Source organism: Periplaneta americana, chromosome 14 (genome assembly GCF_040183065.1).
Source record: "Periplaneta americana isolate PAMFEO1 chromosome 14, P.americana_PAMFEO1_priV1, whole genome shotgun sequence".
Lineage (NCBI taxonomy): Eukaryota > Metazoa > Arthropoda > Insecta > Blattodea > Blattidae > Periplaneta > Periplaneta americana.
The window spans coordinates 143,657,327-143,679,335 of NC_091130.1; the positions used below are offsets into that span (position 1 = coordinate 143,657,327).

At 35.7% G+C, this 22,009-nt stretch overlaps 2 protein-coding genes across 2 annotated transcripts in view; both read left to right on the forward strand.

Annotated features, from left to right (window-relative positions):
• Positions 1–12,854, forward strand: part of LOC138713789 (pre-mRNA-splicing factor 38B) — a 49,055-nt gene extending 36,201 nt beyond the window's left edge. Inside the window, exon 8 of the mRNA XM_069846211.1 lies at positions 1,498–12,854. Within this exon, the coding sequence (XP_069702312.1) occupies positions 1,498–1,519 (22 nt within the window). The 3' untranslated portion in view covers positions 1,520–12,854. The remainder of the gene's footprint in view (positions 1–1,497) is intronic.
• A 6,494-nt stretch (positions 12,855–19,348) lies between these two features.
• The window catches only part of LOC138713790 (glycosaminoglycan xylosylkinase), a 37,526-nt gene continuing 34,865 nt past the window's right edge, over positions 19,349–22,009 (forward strand). Inside the window, exons 1-2 of the mRNA XM_069846213.1 lie at positions 19,349–19,574; positions 20,028–20,153. Of these exons, the coding sequence (XP_069702314.1) occupies positions 19,572–19,574; positions 20,028–20,153 (129 nt within the window). The 5' untranslated portion in view covers positions 19,349–19,571. The remainder of the gene's footprint in view (positions 19,575–20,027; positions 20,154–22,009) is intronic.

Sequence of the window (22,009 nt, forward strand, 5' to 3'; positions counted from 1 at the left end):
ACATCTTGGCTACCACAAAATCTGTGCACGATGGGTTCCACGGCAACTGAGTGACCAACACAAAACTCAGAGAATGGCCTCAGCGTTGACATTCTTGATGCGATATCACACAGATGGAGACGCCTTTCTTGATCAAATTGTGACTGGTGATGAGACCTGGGTGTCTCACAACACCCCAGAGACCAAGCGCCAATCACGCGAGTGGCATCATCCCTCATCACCCAAGAAACCGAGAAAATTCAAACAGACTCTCTCAACACAAAAAGTCATGGCTACTGTCTTTTGGGATCGCAAAGGTGTTCTTTTGCTGGATTTCATGCCAAAAGGCACTACGATCAATGCAAATCGTTATTGTGAAACTTTACGAAAACTATGGCGAGCCATCCAAAACAAGAGGCGAGGAATGCTTTCGAGAGGAGTTGTGCTTCTTCACGCCAATGCCCGCCCGCCCGCACACTGCTGCTTCAACTCGAGAATTGCTGGATCAGTTAGGTTGGGAAATCTTTGATCATCCGCCCTATAGTCCAGACCTTGCTCCTAGCGATTTTCACCTTTTCACTAAGCTGAAAGACTTTCTGGGTGGTACGCGTTTTGGAAGTGATGAAGAGTTGAAGAAGACAGTGAACACCTGGCTTAATGAACTGGCGGCAGAGGAGTATAACACGGGAATTCTAAAGCTAGTGAACAGATACGACAAATGTTTAAATGTAGGTGGTGATTATGTAGAGAAGTAAAGGAAGCTTCAGTTATGTAACAGACTTTGTTTTTTCAAATAAATATATTTTTTTAAATTATTACAACAAAACGGTCGTTATTTCCTGGATCCCCCTCGTATGTTAAAAGAACTTGAATTTAACATATTTTTGAGTGTATAAAACGTTTCCTAGTTTTCTTATCCTGTTCGAAATTTCACTTGCTGACTTGACATTTGCTGATATTTTGCATACTAAATCAGTTTGGTTTGGAATTTTTAACTCTTTTCTGTTACAATAAAGCATACATGTTGTTATCCAGTGCTCAGCTATCTTAGCAATGAAACCATGAGCTGTCTTGCAATCCAGTATTTTTCGTAGGTATTAGGAGTGTGTGGGAGAGACTTGCAGTTAACCAGATGGTTTCAATCCATGGCTTCATCCCTTCCACAAAGAACACAATTTAATGATGGAATGAAATAAAGCATATATTATTTTCCCCATTTCTACCTATTTTACTTAATAGTGCTCTGATTTATGTTCATTTCCAATTCATATCTTTATAGCATTTACTTTCTTTTCCAAAAGTATTGTATTTTCATCTCACAGCACTATGTCATCTGCTTTAACAGCTTTGTTAGTTTTCACTTCGGTTACAGTATACTTAATCATAGTTCATAAGTTTTCTGACAGAAATGTCAAAACCTTGTGTAAATTGTTGGTTACTTCACAGAAAATTATTATTGTTAATGAAAATCGTTGTTAAAAAGTAAAATACCATTATAATTCTTATCTTTCTTTTCAGACACAAACACAACAGGAGCTGAGACAAAGCCATGTAGCACAAGTTTTTAGTTAAAAAATGATTTGTGTTCATTTGATGCCAGAAAAAAATGTTTGGGGCTATGTTAAATATAATTTTCGGTTTATTTACAGAAAGTTCCTCCATTAGAGGGCTGACATATGGACGAAGTGATACAGACAAGTGCAAAATTTATAACATGATTAAGATCTAATATAAAAATATAACAATACTCTAATATATACTTAAAAAAATCTACAAAAAGTAGCAGAAATTAAAGAGTATGATTTTCCTTTACAGAAAAATATTAAAAATGTATAATTACTGCCAAAGAAATGGTTTCTTAATATGGAAATGACTCCTTAAGTGCAGAAATTGCAATATCTAAAAGATACAACTTCTATAGTTTTGTGAAATTCAAAACTGCACCAAAAGTTTGGGTATAGTTTCTCGTGTCCCAACCATTAAGCCAACAATGTTTATACTGTCTAACTTGTATTTGTTTTTATAGTATGTAACAGTAGATTCATCTGTGCTCTTTTTCTCGGAGTCCATCTCCTCTGGCTGTTTTTCATGAGATTCAAAGTGGACAGTAGTATTCAGTATGTTTGAACACGATGATTTTGATGCATCTGCTACTGTCATCAGTTGCCAAGCCAGAGAACAGTATATAGTATAGTCACAATCTTGCTCCATGTAGTTTATATTTTTATTCATCCAAATTTACTTTTGTTCGAGAACTGTAAAAGTCAATTCAAATTTTGAAGTTTTAACACAAATTATTGTAAGGTTGATGACATTGCATATATGCAAACACTAGCAATCATATTTAAGATTAAATTTGTTTTTTTGTGTGGCTGTATACGGAAGACAGACTTTGTCAGTCTTACATGGCTAAGCATTAATTATTTCTTACCAAATGTAATTTCATTATGATACCGTGCGACACAGAAGCCAGTTGACAAATAGGAAACATTCAAAATGTGCTCCATTTACTTGAAGACAGTGCCTCACTCGATCCTGACATTCTGTCACATTTAAAAGTGTTGCAGGTGAAATGTGCTGGATAACATGAGTGATTCTTTAATTTGTTCCAGCTATTAATATTTGAGGAGAAAAATTCGCTCCGGCGCCAGGGATCGAACCCGGGTCCTTGGTTCTATGTACCAAGCACTCTGACCACTGAACTACGCCGAATTCAATCCACAGCACCAGATCGAACTCTCCTCCTGCAGTGTTATTTTCCAAGGACCTGGGTTCAATCCCCAGCGCCAGAGCGAATTTTTCTCCTCAAATATTAAATGTCACTATAACAGATATTATTCTGTTGGACTAATTAATCACATCATCAGTAAATTGTTCCAGCTAGCAATTCAGAACGCTTTCTGAACTTCTTTTGACACATGTGCCAGTCGTGTATGGTGTCAGAACTAGTTTGGGATTTTACGTTGTTGGATCGTTTCTTGAACTCTTCTTTCACGGCTTTCGGAATTTCTTCTCATATTAAAATTATATTCATCTCCCGAACTTAATTCTTCGTAAAATATATCGCTATCATCTTCCAAATCAACTATAATGGACTATTTTTTTCTTATTTTAACCTGCTTAGTCTCCAAGCATTTTAACCATAACTTCAGATTAAACCATTTGTGCATGCGTCAACAGGTCAGAATTCCCAGTTCCTGCTATTAATCGAGAAGCAATTTCACTCGTTCCGTATGAGATCTAAAGCACGTTGGAACAGATAACTGGGAGTTCAGAAGTGGTTTGGAATCAGTTCTAGTCTAGTTGGAACTCATATTGAGCAACTGCACATGAGCAGGCAGTTCAGAATCGATTCTGCTGGAACAAACCTTCTGTTTCAAGTCATTTATAGATGTAGGTTCTATAGATGTCTGAAAAACTTGGTTCCACAAATCCCCATAGAAATAAATCAAGGGGTGTGAAGTCTGGTGACCGTGGAGGCCGTGACTGAAGTCCACCTCGTCCAATCCAGTGTACATCGAACATCTCATTTAGTTTCTGGAGAACTGTTAGAGCATAATGTGCCGGTCCTCATCTTGTTGAAACCACATTCTCATCTGTTTGTTGAGTGGCAAATCGTACAGGAAATTCATTACAGTGCTGTCCAGCAATTCCCCATAATATGTGTGTTGGTTTACATTTGCATAAAAGAAATATGGCCCCACAACCATATCACCTAGTATTTCACACCACACCATATCTTTTGGAGCACCAGGTTGTTAGCTTCACGCATCCATTTTGGTTTTTCTTTGGACCAGTATTGTGAATTTTGTATGAGCGTGCCCATCCAGAAACAATAAGCATTCGTCACTGAACAAAACATCCTGAAGGGAGGATCGATCAGTACACAAACGCTATGTGATCCAGTTGCAATATGTTCGCCTCATGAGTGGATTATCTTCTTGCATTGTGTTTAAATGCTGTCATTTATAGGGCTGAAAACGTGCAGATTTCAATATTCTACAAACATTCTCCACTTTATCGAGCCATATAGCACACTGACCTTTTAGGGCTGGCCATCATCTTCGCAATCACGTCTGTTGAATACTGCCTGTCAGTAGCAGATTTGGAATGACCAATTAGTTTCTTGTCGAGTACACTGAAAGTTGTTTTAAATTTATGCAACTCTTACTCAACCCAAAATAATAACTCAATAACTTCAAACAATAAACGAAACAAAACACAAACTAACTGTAGCATTGTTGTTTACCATACCATGGCCTACTTCAATTTATATACTGTATTCATTTTATGTATTCCACAGAAACTAGAGATGAACAAAACTAACTGCCGCTCTCGCTCGCTGTGTTCGTTGTATTTGTCTTTCGAGTCTCGTCTCGTAACTCTCGTGCTCTTCGAGTCTCGTCTCGTCATTCTCGAAATAGCATTTGGTCGACATAGAAAGACTTCATAACTTTGAATAACATACATCATTGAAATAAATAACATTAGAGATGTTTCATTGATACAAAAAGACAAAAGAAAACAGTATCACTGTTCTCAAAAATGTTCTGGTTCTGCTATCAGATATTACCTATGATTATATAATAATAATAATAATAATAATAATAATAATAATAATAATAATAATAATAATCTGTGGCGCTACAGCCCGTGAAGGGTCTAGACTGACCAGCCAGCTGCTGGCCTCACCCCCACATGTCGAAGCAGAGGTGGACGATCATCCAACCAGAATGGAGATATTGTGTGGTTAGCACGATGATCCCCCCAGTCGTTATAGCTGGTATTTGCAACCGGATTTTGCTACCTATCGTAGCTCCCCAAGTGCATCATGATGCTGGGTGGGCACCGGTCCATGAGAAAATTTCTTTCCCCATGAGGACTCGAACCATGAGAAAATTTCTTTCCCCATGAGGACTCGAACCATGAGAAAATTTCTTTCCCCATGAGGACTCGAACCATGAGAAAATTTCTTTCCCCATGAGGACTCGAACCAGCGCGCATTCCGTAATGCGAGTCCTAGGCGGGATGCCTTAGACCACAACGCCACGGCGCGGGACTATGATTATATAAACAAAACAAAAATCTCAAATAAATTTGCATTTCTAAGAAACATAAAAAATACCATTAAATAAAACTTTTTTTTTTTGTACTGAGATTATATACTTGATCTCAAACATACGAAAAAAATTTCCTAGTCTTTTAATAAGGGCCTAATAATTAAATAAAGATTGGGGAATGGATTATTACACTGAAAGATGGAGATGATGTTTCAAATAGGCTACTTGATTGTCTATATATATAATATAACTGTTGCCAAAACAGATAAAAGTTCAGTCTGGTATAAACAACTGTGATGATTCAAGGCTGTTTGACGTTCGAGAGTTGATCACTCCCGAAGTCTCGATGTTTTGAATGTTTGCTTACAAGCAGTCAATGATATGATAGGCAATACTGTGGTGCGGGTTTTCGGCTTTGCGGGTGCTGTTAGTTTTGCATTCTCGCTCGTTGTTCATCTCTAACAGAAACTAATTCAGGAGAATAATTCTAACAGTACAGAAGGGGAGTATGTACTGCCAATCTAACAGTACAAATGAAAAAGGTCATTCAGATTACAGACATCTTGAAGGGAACACATCATTATGTTACTTTGTACAATAATTATTTCAGTTTTACAATGAGTAATGTTTTCAATTTGTCAACTGACTTCTGTATCATACAATATAATACAGTGTTACTATAAATGATCTTTCCGATTACAAACTTGAATAACCATCATTAGGAGACACTTAGAAACATGATATTGGTATCAATGGAAAGAGAAACTTAAATATTTTTTGTTATGTTGGTGAACCTGTCGCATATTTATTAATTTCGTTGCTAGGAGACGATATAACAGAAAAATGGCTCCAAACGAAGACAGGTGGGCATTTTGTGTGCTAGATTTTCACATATCCCAGTCTGTTGTCACTGTGTTTTGCGCTATAAGCCGTGAAAAGGTGTATGGCCCTTTCTTCTTTGTCGAGGCGACAGTCACAGGTAATTCGTACCTAGACATGTTACAGTTATGGCTTCTTCCACAACTGGAACAGGACATCAAAGATCTCATTTTTCAGCAAGATGGGGCACCACCCCATTACCACTTAGATGTCAGAAACGAACTGAATACACGACTTCCAAGGAGATGGATTGGACGTGCTGGTCGTGAAGATTTAGAATGTTTGCATTGGCCTCCACGTTCCCCCGACCTCACTCCTTGTGATTTTTTTCTGTGGGGTTTTATAAAACAACAAGTGTATCAGCCACCATTACCACCTACCATTGAAGATCTTCGTGTCCGCAAAACATGGAGGCATTTGCACTGGTGGAAGGTCCAATACTACAACGTGTATGGCAGGAAATTGACTACAGACTTGATGTGTGTCGTGTGACACAAGGATCGTGTGTCGTGTGACACAAGGAGCTCACATTGAGCACATGTGACTTACTTACGGTTGTGAACCAAATGTTTCTCTTTCTGTTTCATGTTTCATGTTTTGCAGTGAAAATTGTTGGAGTTTCTGTTGATACCAATTTCATGTTTTCTAATTTTTGCTGATTTATGAGTAGCACCGAATGGATAACAAAAAATATTTGAGTTTCTCTTTCCATTGATACCAATATCATGTTTCTAAGTGTCTCCTAACGATAGTTATTCAAGTTTGTAATCGGAAAGATTATTTATAGTAACACTGTATAATGTTGAATCCTAATGTTCAGTGATGTTGGTTGTTTTTCATTCATAGACTATAAAAATAGTTTTCGACAAAATGATTGATAAGTCAGCTTCGGTTTCTACTAAAAAATGATAAATGTTGTCTTTTAAAATAGCTGGCATTGAAAATTGTAATGCTACTTAAATTCAATTTAGATTATTAGATGTAACAGCATGAATAATGTTGAGTTGCAGTGAAGACTTTCACAAAATTTGACATTTGCTTATGAAATTAGTATAAACGAAAACATTAATCAAGTAATGTTTCGGGTTAAATTGGTTAATTTTTTATATTAAGAGCATCTTTCTCTTATTTAACCTTATCTACTATTTGTATTACATGATATTGTGCTCTGCTACTGGCATCAAATGAAAGACAATGCCCAATGTGACACACATTTTCTGTTTTGTTAGCTTGGGCAGTGTAAAACACCTTTTTATGAATTGTTCGTTTGATTTTTTGCCTAACTGCAAGGCAGCATAATATTTGAAAACAATGCTCCAAGGAACAATGAATTGTATTTATGAATGCTTGACAGTGTGTTTGTATGTCTGTGAGAGCGAATGTTTTATGTAATAAGTCCATTGCATAATAATTGACTACAGAGGAGAAGTAACGCATTGTGTCCATGAAGCTCTTCCATTCTTGTGGGCATCTTTCATCGCATATTTAAACGAACTTTTGTGTACAAATAAAAGTGTGAATGCTTTGTGGCTGTTACTTACGTTTAAAAAGTGTCAGAGACTAGAATAGTTCGAGGTTAAGTTTTTGCCAATCTGTTTCTTATTGACCACAAATAAGATGGTTACTGTGTATATCATATTCCGTCTAAAAATGTGAGACCAACTAAGAGAGCGCATTTAGTTGGTAAGTGTGAAATCATAAACTGAGTTTCGTGCTATTGACAGTGGCATTGTATTGTATATTAGCCACATGTGATAACCAAATTATAATCATTTTCAATTCTGTGTTCTCGGTATAACAATGGCAGTGTGGTGGTGATTGGCTTATTGATGATATTAGGGTGAATATTCTGAAATGGGTAAATGTATGTCCCGGCTGATTTAAGGAGTTTCTTGAAAATGTTAACTGATTACTTTTGCGTTTAATTAACTAACTCTCACATGTTTTAGTTGGAAACAAAGTATAAAACGATTAATTTTAAAATGTATAATTAAAAAATAACGTCCAAACGTCAAAATGTAACTACTGTCCCTATGTCCCCAACTACATTTTACTCTGTTTTACTCGGAATGTTTCGATTTGATTTTGTTTCCTCGGCCAAGGTTATAAAAACAAATAGTTAAAATACTTATGAAAAACAGGAATTGTTGTTTGTTTAATTCTGAAAGGACACAACTTTAACGTAAAGTTTGTCCCCAAAAATTTCGTAACGCCGGTCCCTCGAAATAAAAGAGCTACACAAAAGACAATTTTGCTTCATGTGGTAAATTTTAACGGTTGGTAGTGATGAGAGGTCAACATGGCGCCAGTTGAAAAACTTTTCGTCCATTATCGTAATTTATTTTATTGGAAAATACAAAAATCATCACTGATGACTGAATGTTATGTTTTCTATTGGTAACACTGGTCCCAGGTGGCATTAAATATAGTTTGTATATACAAAACTTTCGTAGTATATGCAAAACATTACAATGTTTGTCGACTAAAAAATCTAACCTCCATGATATTTTTAACGATTTATTTTGTCAGAACTATTGCGGAAATTATACTAATTTGTAACAACAGTCCTTAATGTCGGTCCCTTTATTGTGGGATGAGGTTTCATTTAACATACAATTATTAAATACTGGTGTATAAAGTAACTTCGAATATTATTTCATGTGATTGTTTATAGGAAAGAAAAAAAAGTCTGATGATGGAAGTAGGAAATATGAAGGGGAGAAGATACGTAGGCAGAGGGCAAATATGACTGAAGAGGAGTTGCAGAAAAAAAGGGACTATGGCAAAGAATATAAAAAAAAAGAAAGAAAATAGCAGATATGACTGATCGTGAAAAAAGAAATGTTCGAAGACAAGTGAAATCTGAAGTACAGAAGTTCAGAAGATACCTTAAACAATGGGCTGTAAGGGAAAGATAACAAAAATCCCTTGGCTTTCTTTTTTTAAATTAGAAAGCTCACATAAAAATTTTTTTTAAGCTCAACTTACACCAGAATCTTCAATAATAGGAGCAAATGTAACCAATGTGAGAAAAAAGTACATAATTTAATATAATATATTTTTTCCAGTTTTGTTATTCATATTTGCCCATTTCAGAATATTCACCCATTAACCATCTTCTCTGATTGCTTGGTACATCAAGGTAGCAAGTTTAACTTCTAATATATTGTATATTTAAAACTCTGAGAAATTGAGTCAGCATTCATTATTATTTCTCTGCTGTTAAAAATTATCAGTTTGATCTTTGTGTTATTTTATGTTGAAATATATATTCTTCCTAGTACAGTGATTTTCCCTTGCTGCATTTAGTTTTGTTGAGTTGCAATACATAATTAGAGTAATGAAAAAAATGCTCTGAGAATAAGTTGGACTTTTTTTTTCTTTCTTTTTTTTTATCTCTGGTTAGAAAATAACTAAGTACTTAGAATTTTAAATTTACATCTATAAATGGAGAGAGAATATTAAAAAATGCAGCTTCAAAATTTAAATTTTTAGTGTGTACTAAATATGTTTTATTTTTAATTTCTAAAGTAGATTATAAAAAATGCTACTGTGTTTCGTTAACCAGAATACATGAAAGATTTCATGTTCGCTAGCATCAAAATTGTAAGAGCCTTTACACTTTGAACATGATGAAATATGTTGAAAGAAAGAAAAAATGTGAGAATACAGCCATTTAAATATGGCGTAATTTTCATGCCTCCAAGCACAGCAGAGCACTGAGACATATAAATAAGAAAATACGAAAATGCGATTTTTTATTGAAAACTACCAAAATTTCACTTATCTCCCCTCTTAACGGTGGGAAAAGTTTCACAAACACTTGGAAGATTTTCGTGACTGATGATAAATAAAACTGGATGGGTCATATTAAGGCTATGGATCTATGAAATTTCTAACTCCTACATTTTTACACCAGCAGAAATAACTAAAATGCTCTCTCAATTAATATCACTCAATAAAAGAATTGTATTCCAATGGATACCATCCCATTGTGGAATCCTGGGAAACGAGAATGCGGATGCTTTAGCAAAGAAGGGCAGCACTGCTACTTACAGACCTGTTACTAAATCTACGTATTACTCTGTGAAGAGATTTATTAAATCTACATACTTAGACTTCAACAAACAAAATTTGATAACACAATCGCAGGGGAAAAAATGGAACTCTCTGCATCATAATCCACAGTTAATTCCCGATTTACCACGAAAATCGTCTGTAGCTGCATTTAGATTGGCAACAGGCCATGATTGTTTGGCCAAACACCTGCGTAAAATTGGAATATATCAGTCCCTTAACTGCCCATTGTGCAACTCAAACCAAGAAATGGATTCGGAACACCTCAAAATCTGTGCTTCAGTGGCTGACCATGATAATATCTTTGAAAAATATTGGAGTGCAAGAGGTCAAATGACTTTATTGTCAAACGCCTGGCATTAGAAAACAACAACAACAACGAACTTAAAAGACTCCAGTTTTGCTACCTTTTGTGAAGAGATCAGTGAGGAATTTCTAATCTTCATATGTCTTTCACTGTCATTGTCATTATTATTATGAGAACGTCATAATTTTACAATATGAGATTCAAATCCATAGTTGAAGGATGTTGGGATGGATCAGAATGTGATGTAGGTTTTCTTAAAACTTAATGTTAACCGTGTGATTGTTGCGTTTGATCAGCAATTAGTATGGGTAGATTCTCAGGCATCCTTATATATTATATACATATATATATTGCACCCAGGGACTATGAACTGTTGTTTTCATGTATTCATTCTAAAGCACAATTGTTTACAGTTTTACATTATGTTACATGTCTGATGTTATATTAAACAACAAAACCATTTTAGTATCCTTACAGGGTATTGGTAAATTAGGTAATATATTTGATCGGAAAAATTATAAAGCGATCTTTTAATGGGAATCTTGTGGTTAATGAAGTGTTTATAATGGTTTCAAATTCTCAGGATTAATTTCCCATGTCTTTTTAATTTTTTCGATCAGATGTTCAAAGAAGACTCATTCAGTGTGTATGCCTGGTCACTTTTGTGCAGGTAACTGAATTTATTACCATAAGAACAACCTCGAAAGTAGTGTATATATATCATGTACGTTTAATCAAAATGCTAAAAAAAATCATCGTAATTTGTCTTTAAATACATATCTGACAAATTTGATTGTGATTATGATTTTATTTTCGTGGTATCGAGGTACTGTCAGAATGCACCAGACTTTTTGACGCATTGAAGCAAGTGTAACACTGTACCGCACTTCAAATTTAACTATTAAAAAACTTAACTTTGACTTCTAAATCGTCAAGTATTGTCCCTTTCTCTTCAATAAAAATATCTTGAGTGCATTTGAATGAATTGAGTCAGAGTGACATGTTTGGCATAAGGGCCTATCAGCAATTTGAACATTGTATAATAGCAAAACAAAGTGTATATTTTAAACACCATGTTTATAAGTATTTTAGATAGGAACAATTTCTTTTTATGTGCTGTGTTTTCACTTACTGCTCAGTAGACAAAAGAGGATATGTCATTGCATTTCCTGAAAGTAATCCCATTTTGATATGAAAATAAACAAAATATTTGTTCATTGTGTTGTTATTTATTTTTAAGTGCAGATACACTGAATTTGCGTTTACACATTTGTTATTATTTGTGTGGCAATGATTTATGTATTTTTTTTTCTTTTCTGTTTCTGGTAAATTTATGGCTGAGCAAATGTGTTAAGGTACGGTCACACATCGCTACTTTTGCTGTGCAACTTTTGTACTGCGGCTGCAAAAGTTGCGTGTCGTGTTCACACGTAAGCCAAAAGTAGCGCGCTGCATGCTACTTTTCGTGCTGCGCAACCCGAGTGCAGCAAAAGTTGCAACTGGAGGTTGCGAGTCTGTTCACACGCAAGGCGCTACTTTTGTAGCCGCATTCATGCTGCAGGTTTCCATCTCCGTGTTGACTTCTCAATATACATTTTGTGGTTATGTTCACATTATTAATAAACTCACACGAAAGCTTACTTATCAATTATTTGCTTTTCTGTCCTAACTAGTATCCAGATATTGGCATTATTTTTACTATAAAGCTTTTAAAAACGCCTATATACTTAAATGATAACCAACAACATATTCATGTAATCAATGTTGGCAACCCTCCTGTTTGAAACTACGCTACAGAAAATTAAAAAAGTGAATTATATCGTCAGCAAATATGCTCAGACTGTGTTGTGCATTTAATAATTGTTACAAATAATTTATTTTCATCACATGTAACATTAAAATACATTCAAACAATAAAAGTATCATTGACACATTTGGGTGGCAACACTGGTCGTAACCACAGCAAAAGTTTCAACAAAACTGATATCAAAAATGCTGCGGCTGCAACCCTGAGAACCCTGTTCACACGTCGCTACTTTTAATCTGCTCGCAGCCTGGAAAAGTAGCGAGCAGCAGGTTCGGCAGCCGCTACTTTTCGGGTTGCACCGTTGTTCACATGTCGCAGTACGAGAGTTGTGCAGTTTTTTGTACTGCATCACTGCAAAAGTAGCGACGTGTGACCGTACCTTTACTGTTACTTTGGTCACGAAACTTCTCATCACAAATAATGTGAAGATTCCAATAAACAAAAGTAAGTCTCACATGCTTTCCATCACTGTTCCTTCCCAGTCATAAATTTACCATTTTATTGTACAAGTAATGAAACTTAAATTAGTCTTTAATTTGATGAATTTCATGATAGTACTTTATTGATTACAAAAATTATCATTTGATAGTTCTGCAGTTTCATTTCAGCAGTATGATCTTTTTTATCTTTTGTATTAATACACCAGTTGTACAGAGGAAGACCTTTACTAGTAATGGTTTAATATCTTTCATCTAGCAACTGTCTATGAGACTGTTCTGAAAATAAATAAAGAGGCTGCATATGATATTGTTGTTTTTAGTTCGATCTTTCTTAGTGTCTGATAGCTATGTTGATTGGTGATATCTGTTGACGTAATTGCAACATATAACAGTGAAATGAGCATCATACCTAGAAACAGATACCGGTAATAGCAGATTTACCAGCTACCATTGCATCATTCATCAAGAAAATTTGTTTGTTAAATCTCTCACTTTTAGTGATGTGAAAATTACCTTAGATGTTACGAATTTCATCCAAGGAAAGTATTTCATACATTGACAAATCCAGACAATTAATATTAGGTACCCTCCACAAAACTGGCTTCATTTATACACCGACGGATCCTTGATCTCCAGAGAACAAGGTGCCGGTGCAGGTGTTACGTGCAGTCTCTTCTCACTTTATAGATCTCTTGGATATGGAACAACAAGTTTTGATGGTGAAATTGTTGCAATAAGTGAAAGTCTGAGGAATCTTCTATGCCACATCCATTCATTCATTCATTCATTCATTTATTTTATTCCATAGATCTTACATGAGCAATGAAGCTTTAAGATGTGGAACATGTCAACATTTTACAATATTACAATTACAATTTTTACAAAGTTTTATAGTTTTACAATTTAGTAATTTTCTAAAATTTTTACAATGTTGTACAATTTTTTTTTTTTTACATTTTGGCGAGATGTAGTGAGATGAAATGAGGTCCGAGGATTCGCCAAAATATTACCCGGCATTTGCCTTTTCGGTGGGGGAAACCTCGGAAAAACCCAACCAGGTAATCAAATCAAAGGGGGTAATCAATCAAAGGTGTTGATGCCAAGGACTCGCCATAGACCATCCGGCTTCAGTCCCACGGCTGTGGAAAACCTCGGAAGAAACCAAAGTCCAAAGGGGGATCCAACCCAAGCACGAACGCAGCTCCGGAACAGCAGCCCAGCGAGTCTGCCGACTGAGCTACATCGATGGCTCTACTAAAAGTATACAATACATAGCCAATCAGATTATTAAATTTATAAACGCAAACGATCATTCATAAGTTGAGCTATATTATAATACAAAACAATTTAATTAAATTTAAGGTATAAACAATTCAACCAGTTGTGATATACAGAAATTGATAATACATATCATGCAAACTACTTCAAATTACAAACACAAACAATTTATCAGTAGAGCTATAATATCAATAAATTTAAGAATGCAGTTATATTGTCAGACTCCAAAGCAGCTATTCTATCAATAGTCTCTAAACACACACCTTCATCTCAAATAGCAGACATAACTAAAATGCTCTCTCAATTAATATCACTCAATAAAAGAATTGTATTCCAATGGATACCATCCCATTGTGGAATCCTGGGAAACGAGAATGTGGATGCATTAGCAAAGAAGGGCAGCACTGCTACTTACAGACCTGTTACTAAATCTACGTATTACTCTGTGAAAAGATTGATTAAATCTACATACTTAGACTTCAACAAACAAAATTTGATAACACAATCCCAAGGGAAAAAATGGAACTCTCTGCATCATAATCCACAGTTAATTCCCGATTTACCACGAAAATCGTCTGTAGCTGCATTTAGATTGGCAACAGGCCATGATTGTTTGGCCAAACACCTGCATAGAATTGGAATATATCAGTCCCCTAACTGCCCATTGTGCAACTCAAACCAAGAAATGGATTCGGAACACCTCAAAATCTGTGCTTCAGTGGCTGACCATGATAATATCTTTGAAAAATATTGGAGTGCAAGAGGTCAAATGACTTTATTGTCAAATGCCTGGCATTAGAAAACAACAACAACAACATTGACAAATCCATAATTCGTTATGGACAGAATGGAATGCTGATTATGGCAATATTATCTACTTCTCTGATGTGCATTTGTTGAGCCTTGCATGAGGATTTTTGAGTTGAAAAATGTTAAACAACAAGTCAATACCAGAATTCGGTGATTCAAAGTGGATGGTCAACTTTTCCTTCCTAACAGACATTTCTTCTTGTTTCAACGATTTAATGTTGGAGCTTCAATCAAAAATCAACTGGTGCATATTTTGTTTAATCACGTCAAAGCTTTTTAGATTCTTACTTTCAGTATGTGTCAGAGGAAGAACAATTGTTTGTATACACCTCAAGTCTGATTAGTGAACTGTGTTACTAGTCAGTGATGTACGCAGTGAAGGAGGAAAGGTACTGGCCAACCTACTCCATTATCTCCTGGCTTAGTTACTTCATAAGTGATGCCTTATTGGTGTCACGAGGTTTTAACCTGTCTTCAGACAGTTTACTAAACAACAACAAATGCCAATTTTCAAGATCAGAATTTGACTTGTTTCAAAATAATGTTGAAATTACGTTTTGTAAAATATGCTCATCATCATGGTAGCTGCAATATCTTAGCTTCAGACCAGATTTCAAGATTTCCGTTCTTGAGTGAGAACCCTGAACGTGAAGACTTGAACTTTCCTTGTAATAGAGACTTCAAAGAATCCTCAAATGGAAATCATTAACCTTCAGTGCAGACATGAAAAGCAATTTTATAAAGTTTCTCTGCTATAAATGTACCATAAATATTTATAAGAAAAGATTAGTTTATCAACAGTAATTAGAGGTTTTGATTTTAGAGAAAATCAAAATCGAGTGGGATTTAATTGACTATTACACGATTAGAAGAAAGTATATGAGGATTAGAAGAAATAAAGTACTCTAATACAATAAAATATTAATTGACTTACTAAAATTCTATTTCACCAAAACATTTGAATGGAGCCGCCATTTTCAGTCGACTGTGTGGGAAACAAAAGATGATCACAAACCATGTTTTATCAGTGAGCTGAACAGAGCCGCCATTTTCAGTCGACTATGTGGGAAACAAATGACGATCACAAAGCATGTTTTATCAGTGAGCTCTCTGTGTTTTATAGTAGTACCGTAAAGAATTTGCAGTTTGAAATGTTGTCAAACGAAACAAATGTTAGGGAAGTGATAAAAACAAACAAATGCTAGAGAAGTGATAAAATTGTAGCGATAAACAGCCATGATTGGTTGAAATGCATCCTTTCGTACTGTTTTATTGGTCAAAAGTAGTATGACGTAGTAAAAGTGTAATAGTCAATTTAAACATTTATGCAGCAAGAATATGACTGATGAGGTGTTGGTTTTATAACTTGCAGATAGTGTGCAGTGGCAAAGCTAAGGTGTAATTACTGGGTAGGTTGGAAAAATCTGCTTACCTTATATCTTCTTTATACAGCAGATGTTTCTCGGCTTTTCTATCGAAATGTTTTGTTACACAGACTCTACAAGAAGATGACCACTCATTTTTACCCCCCAAACAATACAAGTATAACAATATAATTTACCGGTAATTGTCTCAGAGCACATTGTTAGCCAAGGATATTTATTATACTATGAAAATAGTATATACATCAACTCCATCATCAGACATTGGCGACTAACAATTCATGGAAACATTCCGCTCTTCCGATATTGTACTCTAGGTACATTATTACATGCAGACGATCAGGTTCTTTTTACTACAAATGAAGACGAGCTGCAATACTCAATACATCACCTGAATATAATAGCACAAAATTTCAATATGAAAATTTCCCCAAACAAAACAAAAATTATGGTATTCCAAGGTAAACAGCCAGTTAGGAGTAAAATTTTGCATTGGAACCCATACGTTAGAACAGGTAAACTCATTTAAATATTAGGTTATAATTTGATATATTTACCTGTTACTGATATATCTGAAAATATTCAACATTTTAATGGAGCCTTAAGAACCATCAACCAGGTTTTCACAACCACAAAAACCCAAAAACATACCAGGTTAAAACCATACAAAGTTCTAGCAAGACCTGTTCTCATGTATGGTAGTGAGGCTTGGACTGTCCGAAACTCAGATGTTCAACGCCTAACAACTGCGGAAATGAGATTTATAAGGAGGACTGCCGGCTACAGCTTGCTTGACCACAAAACGAATGAACTAATTACAAAAGAATTGAAAATTACACCTATTTACGAACATCTCAACCACTATAGACAAAAATGGCTTAACCATGTCAATAGAATGGACCATTCCAGACTCCCAAGACAAATTCTCCGCTATATACCACATGGAAGATGCTCTTTGGGACGCCCCCTGAAAAGATGGATGGAGACCGTAACAGGTCACTAGGCCTAATACCTGCAAGGACGATGATGATGATGATGATGATGATGATGATGATGATGAAAATAGAAATTTTGTCTTTTGTCTTCCTCCATCCGTTATTTTAATATGTAAATGTAGTGTCGATCTCCTATCTTTGTAAGCTCATTTTGTTTCGTACTTCCAACTTCAAAATGGTTTCTCTTTTAATTCTACAAATAATGACCTCAGTGTTCTCTCAGTATGAGCCATTTTACACAAAATAAGAATGTAACACACACATGCACTTTTGATTAAACTAATGCTCAACAATGCAGCATGTATTATATCGCTATGCTGAGGCTAGCCACACCTCCTGCTACTGAGTCATAGTGAATTGATATCCCCTCTTCCCTGGCCTTACCTCAAGCTTGCGAGTGCCATTGCCTGTGAATGAGGTCATCGCACAAGCATGGGATGCCATCTGAAATATAGTGGCACTATTACTAAGAAATCTGAGAGTTGAAAGTAATACAAAAATTTTGAAACACCTAGTATCATTCTACGAAATAATGGAGTGCAATATGTCACTCAAAATATATATACTGCACTCGCATTTAAACTTCTTCCCAGACAATTGCAATACAGTGAGTGACGAGCATGGCAAGTGTTTCCATCAAGCAATTTCTACAATGAAGATATTCTAGAGCAAGCGAAGCACTTGCTGTATACAGAGTGGATGGTAACCTCTGCACCAAAATTTAAGAGATGATTCTACATGCTAAATATAACAAAACTCTTTTAAGTAATTGATTAACTAGCGGACTTAGTCGTGTTAATTATGTAATTCTGTGCGGCTTACAGCTGTTTCGGTGCTTCATCACACCATCCTCAGAGCCTACTAGATCTCGGCGTCATCTCGAACTTCTCTGCCTGTTGTGTGGGTGCGTTTGATTGTTGAAAAGTGGAGTCAAATAGTGTGTGTGTGTACTGAAATTGATCTGTGTGTTGAGAATTTGATTGGGGTGATCTCAACACACAGATCAATTTCAGTACACACACACTATTTGACTCCACTTTTCAACACTTTTCAACAATCAAACGCACCCACACAACAGGCAGAGAAGTTCGAGATGACGCCGAGATCTAGTAGGCTCTGAGGATGGTGTGATGAAGCACCGAAACAGTTGTAAGCCGCACAGACTTACATAATTAGCACGAGTAAGTCCGCTAGTTCATCAATTACTTATATTCAAGTGTTAAAAGTAATGTACGCAAGATTCAAAATGGACAAAACTTTTATTACACTTCACCTTCAATGAAGCACTGTTAAGCAGGAAAAAAATAATCTTTGCCCAGTGTTTGCAGTGCTCTATTGCGGTAATAGCCTGAGAGAAATGGCTGATTGCTATATAGATAGGTAAAAATAATTTGAACAGTTAATGTCTTGAATATTTTTTTGCAAATTAAACCGTTTAACTATGAATTTAAATTGAATAATAGCGAAAAACGTTGAAATAAATCTTGCAACGAAGTGCGTGTCGCATGTTACCGACTGAGTACTACAGCAGAGGGAGAGGGGAAGGTAAGGAGTGTAGGCCGCGCTTGCCTATAGTTATTGCAGCAGTCGTGATGTTGCCAACTGCTTCATAGAAACATAACGATTACCTCTAAAATGGTGAATGTTAGAGAAGAAACTTTGTCTGCATTCTTTTCACATAGAGTAGTTTTACATATTTAGGTCTATGTTTTATTTTACAATGCTTGGGGAAATCCCTCAGCCGTGAGTTTGTTGGGGTAATGCTCTTAGCAATGACTTCTTAAGGAGCACACACCTTCTTGCCCCCGTGTAGTTGGCGGGTATGTCAGAAAAACAACACTAGAACACTAAATTAATTTATATTTATACAACATAAACAGATTTTGTCACTATTTTTTTTTTTCCGTTGTTGGTAACTCTATAGCATCTATTAGATGCTTTTATGGTTGTGGTGAGTTACTTGTCACCAATGTGACCCTGAAAATTGTGTTCAGGTTACTGCCCAGCGACAGTCCTGATGTATTTTATATTTTGATGATTGGTTAATTAATATTAACCCGGCACACTCACATTCATACAAATTTCCAGACTCTAGACACCCAGGTAATTTTTCTTCCTCAAGAAAAATTCACCAGGAGCCAAGCCCGGGAATCGAACCCGGGACCTCCGGATCTGCAAGCCAGCATGCTGACCAAAAGACCACGGAGGCAGTCATTTTATCACTATAACGTTCAAATTTGCCACCATAATCATCATGGCCAACTCTATCATTCGATGTGAAACAGTGCAAGTAAGAGCCACCTGTAGTAAACAGAGCCACGGCTCTGAACTATAGATGGCTCTAGTGGAAAACTGGAAATACAACAAGAAAATAAATGTCAAAGCATCAAAGCTCGAAAAAATGTCCGCGTTAATAGACGTGTCTATAGTTATTCTACCAAGTACAACTAGAGTTCATGCTTTTCTGTGGTTGTGTTCAATAACATCAACAATATTAAAATGACTGTTTTGAGTTTTATGCTCAACGGCGACAGTCTGTGAGATATTTTGTATAATAATGGTAAAGTAATGTAGATTGAGAATCAGGACCGATCTCTGACAGGAGACTTGTTAATTTTATTACATGCTATTCTGAATGAAACTGACATTGCATGAAGGGCCAATTTTGTTGGCTGTAAATTTAATTCTGAACAGAAAAAAACCGAGCACCATATCACAATGCATTGTCACCATATGCTTGAAAATTGTATTTATAAGGATTGTTTTATGTGTCAAGACTTATACAGTACTGTGCCTCATGTAAAGTAAGAAAACATGCTGATTAGTTAGTGATAGGAAACAAAGCACACCATAAATTCCTAATAATGCACCATAACCTATATCATATAATGTTTTAGGTTAATTTTGAAATAGTTATTTGTTAGAGCCTTGATATTTGCGTGAGGCTGAGTGAATGAGTATTTATTTTCGTCCGATGAAGGATAGTTTATTATAATGGATTGTTCTGTTTCAGATTATTCGTCGTACAATCTTGTCTCTCACAGCTCTCTTTGTACTAGTCCTTACTGCCAACGTCTACTTTGTGTATGTCATAGTAGAAGACAGGTCACCCAGTGTTCAGACAAGTAACGAAGTTGTGGTTAGTATGAAGTGAATGAAAGTATGGTATACTGCATTACACATTTGCATTATTGCATTCGCCCTTGGTGATCATTCTTGTCATTGTATTCGAGGTTCTTGGATTCGAATCTGGTCAAGAGCAATTGAATTTGAAAGCTATATTAAAATCTTAATATAGCTTTCTCCAGAAGCGAAGTAAAGTTAGGAGAGACCTACAGTGGCTCTCATAATTGATCGTACACTTACATTTTTTATATAAATCAAATTATATATTGTATTTAGCATTATAATTTACATACAAAAGAAATATAATTATAACGTCTACTATCATTTCTCCAACGAAACATAATTTTTACGTAATTTGTCTACAATGTTAAGAAATAAAATAAAATTTAACAAAATACATCTTAATTCAACATCACATAATTGATGGTACACAGGCAAAAAACATAACATTATTTACAAGAATAATAAACTCAATACTTTGTGGATAGTCCCTTGGCTTTAATAACTTCTCTCAGTCGTTTTGGCATGGACTCAACTAATTTATTTGTTATGGAACTAGAAATATTTGACTATTCTTAAATTAATGCAGCCTTAAGCTGACTTTTACTTGTCACATGGTGTTTTTGTGCCTTTTTTTTCCAATTCCCACCACAAATTCTCAATCGGATTGGGATCTGGGGATTGAGGTGGTGTATTCAAGTATTATATAGCAGCCACAACTTAACATTGAGGGCCGTATGTTTTGGGTTGTTATCATGCTGGAATTGATAGTACGACCCCAAGCCCATTTTCTCCGCACTTTGTTGGAGATTTTGCTTCAAAATATACAGCCCCAAACCATAGAAGAACCATCACCATGTTTTACAGTTGGGCAGAGATTTTCGTTTTTAAACTGTGTATTAACTCTGCACCACACGAATTTTCGTCCATCTGAACCAAAAATGTTGAATTTACTTTCATCACTAAAGAAGACTGATTTCCAGAACTCTTCACTACAATTTACATACCTTTTTGAAAAATCCAATCTCTTACGTCGATTTACTTCCGTGATCCATGGCTTTTTCCTTGCTACTCTGCTGTGATAACGCGCTCTTCTTAAAGTGCGACGAATCGTTTCAGTAGGTACAGGTTGGCTAAGTGTTGCAGTAACGTCAGAGGTCAGTTTCGGAGCAAGTCGAACTGTGGAAACTATCTGGCGTTCAACTCGTTCGTTAAGTATTTTTTTTCTAACTCTGCCTCTCTCATTTTGTATTTTTCCGTTATATATGTATCTGTTTACTATCCCTTGAATTGTAGAATGTGTTCTTCCAAAAATTGAACCTATTTCTCTACGTGATTTCCCTTTTAAAGCCAAACTAATAATTGATTTGCGCTCCTCCAAGGAAGTTTCTTTCCTCTTGCCCATATCAACTAGCGCACGGAAATAAACAGTCCACTCTGTGTAGCACACCTACTGACGGTCAAGATGCAACTGCTGAACCTCTCGTCCGGATAGTAATAGAGCTGAGTTCGAGGCATGTTAACAGATGTACATTCAATTTTGTGATGTAGTTGATCGTGTATTTAAGCTAATAAAATTATTATGCAGTGCTTACAGTATCTTCAAACAGAGGTGGAAGGAAAAAATCGTAATTGTAATGTGTAAACACATACTCTTCTTGGAATAATTAACGTTATTGAAGTAAAATCGTCTCTGAATGATTTATCTCATAAAATCATCATCATCATCATCATCATCATCATATCCCTCACGTATTAGACCCTACAGGATCTGTTACGGTCTCATGCCAGCGCTTTCGTGGTCTTCCCAATTTCCTCTTTCCTCTTGGTACATAAGTAAGAATCTGTTTAGGCCATCTAGTGCGATCC